The 13280-nt window shown below is 63.1% G+C and overlaps 1 protein-coding gene across 3 annotated transcripts in view; it reads right to left on the reverse strand.

The window, feature by feature from the left end:
- ADGRB1 (adhesion G protein-coupled receptor B1) overlaps nt 1-13280 on the reverse strand; it is a 91438-nt gene that overhangs the window by 56196 nt on the left and 21962 nt on the right. For all 3 annotated transcript variants that reach the window (XM_049854098.1, XM_049854097.1, XM_049854096.1), the window contains exons 3-13: nt 7089-7250; nt 5898-6008; nt 5399-5563; nt 5108-5272; nt 4596-4760; nt 4064-4228; nt 3746-3847; nt 1845-1951; nt 1392-1586; nt 963-1031; nt 208-316 (exon numbers count right to left, since the gene is read on the reverse strand). In XM_049854098.1, the coding sequence (XP_049710055.1) occupies nt 208-316; nt 963-1031; nt 1392-1586; nt 1845-1951; nt 3746-3847; nt 4064-4228; nt 4596-4760; nt 5108-5272; nt 5399-5563; nt 5898-6008; nt 7089-7250 (1515 nt within the window). The remainder of the gene's footprint in view (nt 1-207; nt 317-962; nt 1032-1391; nt 1587-1844; nt 1952-3745; nt 3848-4063; nt 4229-4595; nt 4761-5107; nt 5273-5398; nt 5564-5897; nt 6009-7088; nt 7251-13280) is intronic.

Genomic DNA, 13280 nt, shown 5'->3' on the forward strand with positions numbered 1-13280 from the left:
GTCTGAGACACCTCCTGCTGACCTGCCCCCAGGCCTTAGGTCAGACCACTGTCAGCAGACTCGGGGTTGGTAGCTTGAACAGAGTAAACTGTGGAAACCCTCCCGGAGGGTTCTGTTCCCCTTACTTTGTATAAATGAAGAAACTGAGGCAAGAAGGGCCCTGTCCAGGCAGGGGAGAGTGGACAACAGAGCAAGGGGTGGGCTTACCCAGGTTGTCTGTCACCTGGTACGCGTCTCGAAGGTCCTTCATGCGAAAGCCGATGACATCGACGAAGTCCTCCACCAGCCGGAACAGCTCCTTGGCGTTGGGGCCCACCTGGAGAGCAGAGGCGTGGTCAGGGAGTCCCCGAGGCAGCAGGGAGATGTTGTTGAAGCCACCTGCACTCCAGCAGGGACACACCTGTCCTTCCCCTGCCCCTCCAGCCTCCTGCCTTCCACTGTTCCCTTCTTGGCCCTGCGGGTCACTTTCTAGCACTGCAAAGCCCTGGGGCCTGACTTCGGGAGCAGAGCTGGTGATCTTTGAGTGTCCACCCCCATTCCGTGGATGGGAAAACTGAGGCCCAGGGGTCTGCTGTGCCCCAGCTCCTTGGGGCAGAGGAAGCAGTTGCACCTTGCAGATAACAGGTGGTGGCAGGTGTGGCACACACTGAGGAAGCCCACCCGTGGTGGCCTTTCTGGTCTGGAGGAGCGGTCAGCCTCCCTTCCTCCCAGACTGACCTCACATTTTTCCAGGTCAGAAAGACCACCGCGGGCGGGCTTCCTCAGAATGCCCCACGGTGTCAGCCTCTTTTCCTACAATCCTCACCAGCACCCACAGACAAGGCACCATCATCAAGGGAGGAGGAAACCGAGACTCAGGAGGCTGCGGGCTTCTTGGAGGTCAGACGGCCGGGCCATGCACAGGGCATGGCAGGCCGCCCCAACCTCTGACGACCACAAGGGCCTCTGCGTATGGTCCGTACCAGCCGGGCCTCCTCCCACTTGTCCCGGTTCTCCTCCAGCAGCAGGTTGCTGATAATCTGCACAAAGTTCTGGAAAGAGAGAAGAGGAAGAAGGGCCAGTGAGGTGAGAGTAAGGCACCCAGATCAGGGCCTACTGTGTAACTAGGCTCTGAGCTCAGGCTGTGACCAGATTCAGGGCTCAGCACATGGCTCATGTCAGGGCTCACTGTAACTAAGATCAGGGATACACTGTGTGACCAAGTCAGGTCTGTGTGTGACCAAAATCAGGGCTTACTGTGTAACCAGGATCAGGGCTCAGTGTATGACCAGGGCCAGGACTCAGCATGTGATCAGGATCAGGTTTCTGATTTGACCAGGGTCAGGCCTCAGTCTCAGGCTGGGGTTGGGGAGCCCAGGCACCCCTCTACCCGGACCCCCCTGGGATCCCACCTGCACATCCCCAGGGGTGGGGCTGTAGTAGGCCCTCCGGAAGATCTCTGTCATGTTCCTTAGGACGTCAATGGTGGAGAGCAGGTCCCCGCTGTAGCTGGCCCCGTCCTGGGAAATCTCCACCAGCGTCTGGATGACCTCTGAGACCCCTTCCCCTGGCAGCCCACGCTGAGCCTTCGCCAGGTGCTCCCGGGTCTGGGGAGGCAGGAAAGGGTTGGTTTCGATCAGCCCCACAGGACACGTCAAGGCAGGGACTGAGGAGTCCAGGCAACAGGGACCCCACACTCAGAGATGCCTCTGCAGCACCAATGGGAGCCAGGGCTATTCATGTCCAAAGGGTGTGCCACTGGGTCTGAGCTCCTGAGGGCCACAGGCTGCTCCCGATGATGGAAGATGGAAGAAGCAGGGCCCTGGGGTGATATGGGGGCTGGGGACCCCTGGGGCCCCACTCACCATCATCTGGATGTTTCGGTAGTCGATAGAGACGCAGCGGATGTAAGTGGGGGACTCCCAGTAGGCGATGCCTTCCTCGTCCAGCTCACAGCGTCGCAGAATGAGGCCTGACAGGGGGCGGGGGGCAGGCGGCAGCCGGGTCAGCTCATCCCCACCCTCCCCTTCCCAGGAAGAATTCCCCCCTGCCGACTCACTGCCGGGAGTGGGGCAGTCATGGGCCAGGCCTCCCCCATTTTCCTTCACCCCACATGTTTCTGGGCAGCTGCTGCAAGCCACGCTGGGCCAGGCACTGGGGCCCTGTCAGGAGCCCAGCCACTGGGACCTGACAGCGTGCACATCGAGTGCTGCCAGGTGCGGACTTCAGCCCGGCCTCTCCGCAGAGCTCCAGGGGCCTCACCTACAAGGGCGGCACCTTCCCACCTGCAGGCATCCTGTGGGTGACCCTGGGGCGGTCTGAGCCAGGTCAGCAGCTCAGAGCAGGCAAGCTGCCCCAGGCTTCACTCCCAGAAAAGGTCAGGGGACTCGGTGTTCAGCCACCACAGGAGCACTCCACAACCCTATCGCCCAGCAGGAAGCACAGGGCAGGCAGGGATGCGCCTGGGCAAGGGCCAGGCGATAGGGGCACAGGGAACATTCCCGGCACGTTAAGGAGAATGGTTGGTGATACCACCACATGTCAGTATGAATTAATAAAGAAAAAAAAAACACCCCACAACAAACAGCAGGTGCCACACAGCGGCAAGTTGCCCGGGTGGTCCCACCACCTAGAAGGGCAGGACCACAGAGGCTTTGATTTCCTTTGTTTGCCTGTCTTAATTTGTAGCAGGTGGTGCCGTGGTTAAGTATCCGGCTGCTAACCAAAGGTCAGCAGTTTGAATTCACCAGCCGCTCCTTGGAACCCCCGTGGGACAGCTCTATCCTGTCCAACGCGGTTGCTGTGAGTTGGAATCGACTGGACGGCAATGGATTTGGTTCTTCAGTATCAAGAACTGGTGGTATTTTATAAATGAAAAAGGGGGCGGGTAGCTGGAAATAGGAGGAACCAGTCCCTGGAGGAGGACATCTTGCTTGGTAAAGGAGAGGATCAGCGAAAAAGAGGAAGACCCTCAACAAGATGGATTGACACAGTGCCTGCAACAATGGGCTCAAGCACAACTGTGAACATGGCGCAGGACCAGGCGGTATCTCGTTCTGTTGTACATAGGATTGCTATGGGTCAGAACTGACTGGCCGGTACCTAACAAATACGGAACAGCTGGGAACACACAGCCAAATGGTGGCCAAGCCCTGCTGTCCCTACCGAGGCCTATGCCATGGCTTCCCCACAACAGCCCTCGATTTACAGAGGAGAAAACGGAGGCTCAGAGAGGTGAAGTCAGTTCTGAACAGCATACAGCAAGCAGGGTCCAGAGCTGGGCTCTCAGTCTCCCACCTACTGCAACGTCTCCAATAACAGGGGCCCTTCTGGCCAGACACTCTCTGCCTTCCCCACCCCCTACTCTGCTTCACTACACAGGGGCTGAGGGATCAGGGTTGCCAGGGTCAGAGTGACTTCGCCATGATGGCTGGGGAAGCCCAGGTGAGTGTGTGACCCTTCCAAACCTCAGCTTCCTGTCTGACAATGAGCTAGTGATGGTGGCCACCTGCTGGGGACATGGTGGGTGCTGGCTCTTGGTGAGAGGTCAGGCCTCAGGGGCCGCTGTGCTCCCACAAGTTCTGCTGGGCTCGGGCCTGCGGCTTGCTCCAGGGCACACAGGCGTCTGTGCCAGCCATGCAGCAGCCCTTTGAACGGCAGGGGTCTGTAGGGACATCTCAGTGACCTCACAAAGTGGGTACCTCACATACCTCTCTGTGAGGAGGGTCAGCAGCCCCCGACACCTCACCTGTGCTGTGGGCCTCACCTGTGGCATTTCGGGGACACCGGACAGCGGCCACCTCCCCTGCTGGTGTCTCCTTCCACATTACGGCACCAAAGTTGTCCTCGTCACAGATCTCGTGGGGCTCTGTAGAGTGCCAGACACGGTGAGTGGGGCTGGGGCTTTAGGACGTGAGCCAGGCTGGCTCAGGAAGGCCAGGGTGAGGGGTCGAGCCCCTCAGGGAAGCTAGGCGACCAGGGCAGTTTATCCCAGCAGAAATGAGCCCGAGACCACCCACGGCCTCAGCCCAATGCTGGGGCCCAGGTGTCCCACCCCTAGCCGAGGTGGGGAGTGGGCGCTCACCGGGACACCGTTGGGCGCTGCACTGCCGGTACTCCTCCTGTGGGCCCTGGCAGGCTGCTCCCCCGAAGAAGGGCCCCAAGCAGGCGCGCTCACGGCGCTGTGAGCCGCCCCCGCATGTGGTGCTACAGCTGCCCCATGCCGCCCAGGCCTGCCACTTCCCGTCCACTGTGGGGGACGGCCAGGCATGGGGCACGGGCAGAGACGAGGAGCCAGGTTCCAGGAGCCACAAATAGCGGGGCCCAGAAAACAAACACAGGGAGGGGGACATTGAGACACAGGAGTGCAGAGACTGAGCCATGGGGACATGGACACCCAGGGAGGGACCAGAAAGGCAGGAACATGGACACTGAGACCCCAGAGTGGAGAAACACAGGCGATGGGAACACAGAGGCACTGGGGGCCCAAGACCCAGAGATGGGGACACAGACACAGGAGCCCATGATTCACGGACGTGAGGACACGGGCAGGCCCCAGACATGCAGAGCCAAGCCTCCCCCCAACGCTGGTCCCCACAGGCCGGAGGTGCGCTGACCTGGGCACTGCTGCAGGAAGCAGTCTCGCGTCTCCACCCAGTGGCCCTGGCACTCGGCGCCCCCGTATGAAGGCCCATTGCACTCGCGCGTGCGCTGTTGCCGGCCCTGGGAGCAGCTGGCGGAGCAGGTGCTCCAGCTTGACCACTCGTTCCAGTTTCCGTCCACTGCCCGGCCCAGGGGAGGAAGGGGCAGGAAGCCGGCGTGAACACCACAGAGCTAGCGTGCTAACATCCAGCCTGGCACGTGGGCGTGAACACCCCCAGGGCCAGCGCACCACCATCCAGCCTAGGGCCCAGGCGTGGACACTCCTGGAGAACCACCACGACAACAGCCAGCCTGGTATGGGGGTGTACGCAGCTCTACATCCAGGTGGGACGTTGGAGAGAACACCCCCAGGGTCACACCCCAAGCCCCAGCCTGGGTGCAGTCTGAGATTCCAGGCTCCAGGGCCTGGTAGGTGGGTCTGGGGGTGGTGGTGATCTCCCCCTTCCCCGCCCTCCCTCTCACCTACCAGGGCACAGGGCGATGTTGCAGAACTTGGTTTGCTTCTCAGGGCCCTCACAGGGGTTGCCTCCAAACTGGGGGGGTCTGCAGGTGCGCGTGCGGTCCCGGAATCCGCGGCCACAGGTGCTGGAACACAGGCTCCAGGGGGACCACTCGTCCCAGGCACCGTGCACTGAGAAGGGGTGGGTCCTTCTGTCAGCCGGCTGTCCCCACGCTTCCTTCCAGGCCCCTCCCCTCACCTGGCCCCGCCCCCGGCTGGCCCCGTCCCTCATCCGGCCCCGCCCACCCCCGCGCCCACCTGGACACACAGCCGAGTTGTTGCACTGGCGCTGCTCCCGCAGGGGCCCGCTGCACTGGGTGCTGTAGGAGGAGGACACGCAGAAGCGCGTGCGGGTCTGCCAGCCCTCGCCACACGTGCTGGAGCACACACTCCAGGGGGACCACTCCTCGGCCGCGGGGTCACCTGCGAGCCCAAACCCAGCATCACCGACCGGCACCACCCGGCGCGTCAGAGGCGCCGTGGAGGGCTAGGGCTGGGCGCAGACCCCGTAAGGCCGGGAGCCGGCCCCGGAGGCAGGGCCCGTGCGGTCCCTGGGTCCCTGGGTCCCAGCCTTCACTTGGCACCTGAGAAGTTAGTCTAATTATGGTTAATCGCTAAGGTTATTACTCATCAATAGCAACAATTACTAATTTATAGTGTTTGCTCACGGCCCTACTCCCCTAAACCCCAACCCTTCTCCACTCGGTGTCACAACGCAGTGTGGAGGTGCCAGCCCCGCCCCGCACCCCAAGCTCACCTGTCTGAGGCGATGGGAACCCAAACTGCTGCAGCTCGTCCCCCAGCTCCTCCCGCCGCCGGGCGTCCGTGGACCGCAGGGACTGGCTCCGTGAACTGGTGCGCCCCGCGGCTGCAGGAGGGGTGCAGTCAGCGACTCCCAGCCGCCTGTCATTGCCCGTCCCACTGCCCTGGTCCCCCTAGTCCTTGGCCGGAGCGGGGTGGGCTAACCAGCAGCAGGGGCCCCCCCAGCCCATTGATAGATGGGCGCCCCAGCCTGCCTCCGACCCTCTGGTCACCATGGGTCCCCTCCTGTCTGTCCTGCTCTCCAGCCCTGCCCCACTTCCTGCTGTGAATGGCTGCTGCCCTCCCCTCCGCACCGTTCCCCCCGGGAAAGTTCATCACGGGAAAACACGCCGAGGAGTGACAGTTTCATGACACCCTGATTTAGCTTTATGGGAGCAGCTAAAAAATGCATGAGGTCATTAGAGTTTATTAGAGAAATAAGTTCTGGAGGCGGGGTGGACTGGGGCGGGCGGCCGGGCCAGGGCTCCCTGAGTGGGCAGGCGGAGGGAGGCACCCCCAAAATCCCAATCCACCGATGGCAGGAAAGCCCCGTCTGGTCCCTCCCGGCCCGAGTCCCAGTCCGCCTTCTAGACCCCGACCTCGGGCCCGACCGCCCGGCCTGGGCCCGGACTCTCCTGAGCTTACAAGGCCCCGCCCCTATCTGCCTCCGCTCCCTAGGGCCCCACCCTTCAAGACCCAGCCCTACTCCCTCCCTGTCCCGGCCTAGCACTTGCAGCCCTCTGCCCGCCCCTTCCCTCCAGCCCCAAGCAGGCCCTCCCTTGTCACGGCCTCACCTCCTCCCCTCACCTGACCCGTGTCTAACCCCTCCGTCCGCCTGGCCCTGCTCCAAGCTCCTCCTTCCGCGGGCCCCTTCCCACCCCCCACCTCCCGCACTTGGCCCCGCCCCTCCGCCCCTCCCGCCCCGGCCCCGCCTCTCCCATCCCTGACCCCGCCCTTCTGCCACTGGCCCCGCCCCTCCGCCCCTCCCGCCCCGGCCCCGCCTCTCCGCCGCTCCCTCACCTGGCCCCGCCCGCCCCTGCCCCCCGGGCCGCCCCTGGCCCCGCCCCTGGCCCCGCCCCTGGCCCCGCCCCACCCGCCCGCCCCTGGCCCCGCCCCCGCCCTGCCCGCCGGCTGGACCCGCACTCACGGCCGCAGGCCTTGCGGTTGCACAGGCGGCCCTCCTCCAGCACGCCCTCGCATCCACCGCCCTGGACGCCCGGCGTGGGCAGGCATGTGCGCGTCCGCGTCTGCAGGCCTCCTCCGCAGTCCCGCGTGCATTCGCCCCACAGGGACCACAGCTTCCAGCCGCCTGGGTGGGGACCAGACGGCGGGGTCAGGGGGCAGGCGGGGCAGAGAGAAGGGGGCGGTCAAGGGCGGGAAGTGGGTGTGCGGGCCGCCCGCGTCTGCCAGCAGTGACCTTTGAGGGCTACCCAGCAGGGCTCGGGTGCGCAGCGCCCAGGCACACACGCGGGACCGCTGGGAGGCCAGAGTGTGGGCGGGGGTGAGCAGGATGGGTTTGCGACAGCGATGGTGGCAGGGAGGCTGGCCTCACCCTGGTGGGGTCTGCTGACAGCGGTACCCAGGGAAAACGGTCTGGACGTGGAGGGTCTTGGGGTCCCTCTTGGGTGCTCAGGTCACAGTGCTCCAGGCTGTCTACCCACCCCTGTGCCAGGACCTCCCCAGCAGGCCCAGAGCTCTAGGACAGGAGTCCCGGGCCAGTTTGCTGAACGAACGAATGAATGAATGAATGATTCCCCCCACCCACTCCCGCAGCGTCCTAGTGATGGGGTGAGTGGACCCCTGCCCTCCTCCACCACCCTTGGTGCGACATCTGACCCCTGTGCCCCCCTCCCCAAATACTCAGTCCAGCTCTGGCCCAGGCCCCGTTCCTCTGAGCCCACTTCAGTATCTACATAGAGGAGGGTTGCCCTTCACAATCCTGGAGGTCCCCCACTCCCACCTCTGATCTGTGCACTGCTTTCCCCTACGATCCCTGCAAACAGGGACACCAGAGAGGGGACGACTCGGGTCACAGCTGGTATCAGAGTCCAGATGGGCCTCCCGGGGGACCTGGCAGAGCTGATTACCCGTTGGGGGTCAAAGGTCTCTACCTGGCCTCCTGGCCCCTGTCTGCCCCACCCTGCCCCCAGCCACCCCTTTCTGCACCTCAGCCCTAGGCTGTGCCCACTGCCTTCACTGACCTGTGCCCCCACAACCCAGCCTGTGCCCCCAGGGTCTGTGCCCCAGTGCACTGGGAGGTAAGGAGGGCCTGGAGTGCCCTGAAGTACTGGAGAGCCTTGGTGGTGACAGTCAGAGCAGGGCCGCTCTGGTCAGTGGGTGGGCTGCAGGGTGGACATTGGCCCAATGAGCTGCAAGCTGGGCCCCAGGAAGGGGCAGCCGTGACGCGTGCCCAGGCCTCCCTGCCCGCACTACAGTCATCCTCACCCAGGATTCACTGCCTTCAGCAGAAGGCACCACTGACATACACCCCTATGAGGGGGTGAAGGGTCGCTGATGGCACTGCCAAGAGCCTGCACTGACTCCAGACCAGAGCTGGGACCCCTGGAGGGCACTGTGGCCAAGGGCTGGAGGCAGGGGAGGCTACCCGAGAACCAGGCTGGCCAAGGGCAGGTCAGAAGGTCTGTGCCTCTCGGAGCCTCAGTCTTCTCATCTGTGGCTTGGACTAAGCCCCACCGCAGGGGGTGAGAACGAGGACTTCGGGAGACCCCAGAGGGTAGGCAGGAGAAAAGGGTGGAGAGGGAGGAGCTGGAAGCCAGGCCAGATCCAAGGCCCCACTCCATCACCCACAGGCCACACACGGTCAAGGCCTTGGCCTCCTCGTCTGCACCCAAACCAAACCGAACCCACTGCCCTTGAGTCAATTCCCGCTCAGAGCAAACCCTCATAGGACAGAGTAGAACTGCCCCATAGGGTTTCCAAGGCTGTAACCTTTACCGAACCAGACTTCTCCCGAGGATCGGCTGTGGGTTCGAACCACTGACCTTTCAGTTAGCAGCTGAGCTGCACTTCACCACTGCGCCACTGGGGTCCCTCCCTTGCCTGCAGAGTGGGTAATACTAGTTGCCCTTGCACCGACCCCGACTCACGGCAACCCCGTGTGTGTCAGAGCAGAACTGTGCTCCAAACAGTTTTCAATGGCTGCTTTTACAGAAGTAGATCACCAGGCCTTTCTTTGAGATGCCTTGGGTGGACTTGAACCTCCAACCTTTCGGTTAGCAGCCAAGTGCATTAACAGTTCGCACTACCCAGGACTCCAAATGGATAATGGCCTGATGGATGTCCCAAGACAGAAGGAGAGAGGGTAACCGAGACACCCCCAGGGCCTTGGCAATGGAGGACTTGGAAGGGCAGTGTGTGTGGCACTGTCATTTGGGCCTGCACTGTAGGTCCAGGGAGACCAGAGAGGCAGGCTAACATCCCTCCGCATCGTCCCTGCATCTGTTCTAGAGACAGCCAGCAGGGGGTGCCAGGAGCTAATGGAGAGGCTGCATCTGAGGAAGCCACGCCAATCCTGGGTAGGGGGTCCACGTCTTCCCTGCTGGGTAGACTGGGTGGGAAGGAGAGTCCTCTACACCCCCACGCTTGTTGTGGAACCTCTTCTGCCTGCGAGGGCAGCCCATGGAGCCCTCCCTCCCAATGATCCCCTCCCCATGCCACCTGGCCTCCACCTGGGCCTGGAGAGGCAGAGCCCCTCAGCCAAGGACACACAGCAAATGGCCCAAGCCCGCTGTCCTTGGAGCAGGCAAGATGGGACACAGTGAGTGGAAGGGGCGGGCTGCTGGGCAGCGGACTCGCTCAGGTGACGGGCCAGGCAGGAGGGCAGGTGCAGACGTTGGTAGTCACCACTCCTGAGCCTGCTCACACACTGTAACCCACTGCTGGTTGAGGTGGGTGCCACTAAGCCCAGCTCAGGGACATGAACCACGAACGGGCGGTGGAGGTGTGGAGGGGGAGGGCAGCCTGCAGGGTCACCAGGTGGGGGTGGGGCTGAGCAGGTGGGCGCTGGCTCTGAGACCCCTCCTCAGTCTTGTGGAGGCCTGGTCACTCACTCACTGTCCTCACAAGGGAGGCCACACTGCTCCCATTCTTCAGACAAGAAGACTGAGCTGGCCAAGGAAGGGTGCATGTGTTCACACAGCCAGGAGGAGGCTGCGTGGGAATCACGCCAGGCTGTTGGATGGCGTCCCACACTCCCCCCCACAACCTGGGCCACAGGGGTCACTACCACCACCACCCGTGGCTGCAGACACTAATCTCTGGGGTGGAGGTGGAAGAGGGGAAAATCCTGAATTCTCTATTTAAATGCAAATGTACCTTTCCTGCCTGCCTCCCCTCTAGGCCAAGCTCCCCCTTGTGGGGGCATCCTAAGCACCACCCTCAGCGAGGCAGGCTCTGTGCCGGGTGTCCCTACACAGGAGCCCTGAATCCCAGTCTAACCCTGGAGGCAACGTTTGCACCCCATTTACAGTGGAGGAAACTGAGGCCCAAAGAGGGGGTCCAGACAGCCAGGGCCAGGGGAGAGATGACCCCTAGGAGGGTCTGTCCCAGAGCTGGCACTGGTGAGGCTCTGATACATATGGACACTGAATACCAAAAAAAAATACCACCCGGTCTTAAATTGCAAATGACGACCTCTGAGCAGCAGGGGCGGGCGGGTGGGGGGGGGGTGGTGTGTGCCTGAGGAGCCCAGACTTGCATTAACCCCACCCTGGGCAGAGCAGGGACCCCCCCTCCAGGACAACAGCACAGTTGCCCATTTATGGGCCCTGCTTTGCTGCTGCTTCTTATCCTTGCCTCACTGAGCCCCCACCAGCCAGCCCATAACCGGCCCATTTGACGGATTTGGAGAGGGAGGGCGCTATCCACAGCTGACCAGGAGAGGGGTGATGGGACACCAGAGCCTTGGCCCACCCCCACAGACAGGACTGAGCACATGACCTCACCTCAAATGTCACCCCAACCCGCAATGCTGAGACAGGGACCAAGAGGGCCAGCGAGTGGAGGGGGCAGAGCACAGGGCTGGCACGAGGCCAGCGCGGGCCTGCCCCCCCACCCCTGCCCCAGCCCAGCCCCCACGCGGAGGCTGGGTGACGTGGTAAGCTGGCAGTGGGTGGGAGAGAGAGGGTGTCCAAGCCAGGCTAATCAGAGGATGCTTCTCGGTTCCCATGGAAACTGCTGCAGCGAGCACAGCCTTTCAGGATAGACTCAGGTTAGGCTCAGCTGCCAAAACACCCACCATTTCGGGGCTGGTTACCTTGGTGACCCAGGTGGTGAGGATGTGGGCGAGGGGGCGAGGAGAGGAGGGGGCCTGTCAGGGTGGAGAGGCCAAGGCACAGGCCAGTGGCTTCAAGAATGCCCCCAGGTCTAGCTCTGCCCTGGTCACACACTGAGCCCTGATCCTGGCTGTGAACGGAGCCTTCATCGCAGTCGACGTACTGATTGCTGACCCTGATTGCACACTGAGCCCTGGTGTCCATGGTCGACTGACCTCTCTCTTCCTCATCACATACTGAGCCCTGATCCCAGTCACAGAGTGAATTCTGCCCTTGGCCACACTCCAGCCACTAATGAATACTCAGGGAACGGTAGCTCTTATTTTTACGATCATTTTTTATTTTTAACGTGTGTCCCCACACACAGCTGACGATGGGTAAATGTGGAGAGAGTGCATAAATGACGGAGGGAGGCTTCGGGGGCAAAGGATGGGGGTCTGGGGCCTGGCAGGGCTGGGCAAAGGGGCACTGCTGGGTGCTGAGGTGGGCTGGGCTGGGTGGGCTGCGAGGGCGCAGCGGAGAGTGGGCAGGCCTGGGGGTGGGCTGCCCCTCCAGGCCCGGAAAGAAGCCGCCATTCTTCCCCGACTCAATGCCCCCTCTGTCCAGCAGCCTCATTTCCATCTAATTAAGGGGATGAATGGAGCCAATTAATGGCTCCGCGGGGCAGCCAGGCCACCCAGGAGAGAGGGTTCCTGGTCGACCCGCCCGCCTGGCACCCCCGCCTGGAGACACGGGCTCCCTGGTCCCTGCGCCCACGCCGGCTGGGATGGGGGCGCGGGTGGGCTCCACGGGACCTTCTGGGGGCGCCCCGCCCTCCTGCTAGGCTTCCGGGATCCCCGGAGGAGGAGCTGGTGCGCCTCCCCTCTTCTCCAGCAGAGGGCGCCCTAGTCCACCGGTCGGCCGCACGGGGGCTGGCGGGGGGGCAGGGGGAGCGCCAGCACGGCCCGCCCGGTCCCAGGCCCGAGTTCCAGGCACCCCCTGCGTCGTCCCCTCCGCAGCCCACCATGTTGGGGTGGTCTGGAGCATCCTGAGTCCTGCCCTGGGGGCTGGACCAGAGCCCCTCGCGGGGCGCCCGGGGAGCCCCTGCCCAGCTCAGCCTGCCCCAGCCCTGGCCCGGCGGTCCTGCCTTCGCCCACGTCCCCGCGGCCGCAGCTCCCGGGGCAGAGGCGCAGGCGCCGCCGGCCTCAGGGAGCAGCTTCTCCGGTACCCTGGGAGGGAAGAGGAACCGCCTGGGCTGGTGGGGCCCGCTTCTGAGAGCAATGCCACCCCTTTGTAAGCCTGGATCCCTCCTGTAAGCCTCACACAAGCCCTACAAGCGGGTCCTGCCGGTCCCCATTTCACAGAAGGGAGCCCGAGGCTCAGGGAGTTGACACACCTGCCCAGGCCGGCAGGGGTGGAACGGAATGTGTGGTTTCCCCAGGCCTCTTTTCTTGGCCAGGGAGGTGCTCTCTGCCCAAATAAAGTGCGGTGTTTACAAGCCCAGGCTCCACAATTCTGGCCACTCAGGTCCCATCCTGCCTCCACCCTCGTGGGCCAAGGACCACGGACAAGTCACTTCCCCTCCCCAGGCCCGCTCCTCGGCTATAAGATGGTGTGGCAGGGCTGCCAGCCGCTGGCCCCAGTGTCGGTCTCCCACCCTTTCTAGGGACCGGAACAAGGATGGTAACCTCTGCAGGGGCCTGAGCTCCGGCCTCTAGGTCAGGGCAGAGGGCTGTGGCCGACCGCAGTGGGCAGCGTGTCCTTGCCTGGCTGTCACTTCTCCGGCTGGTGTGCAGATGGATAGTGGGGGGAGGAGAGGCCATAAGCGGCCAGCCTGCACGTCGCTGCCCCAGGGGAGTGGCCGATGGGACATTATAATCTTCACAGTGACGTCTGGCTATTTCCATAGGGAATGGGCGTCGACTTTTCTGGGCACTGAGAGCCTTCTTGTTTGCTAAACTTTCCAAAATCGGCCCTTGGGCAGAGGAGTGGGCTCTGGCCGAGATGACAAAATGGTCCCCAGCAGTGGAGGCCTGATCCTGCCTCACGTCCCACCCCACAGTCTC

The sequence above is a fragment of the Elephas maximus genome, chromosome 15 (genome assembly GCF_024166365.1).
Source record: "Elephas maximus indicus isolate mEleMax1 chromosome 15, mEleMax1 primary haplotype, whole genome shotgun sequence".
NCBI lineage: Eukaryota > Metazoa > Chordata > Mammalia > Proboscidea > Elephantidae > Elephas > Elephas maximus.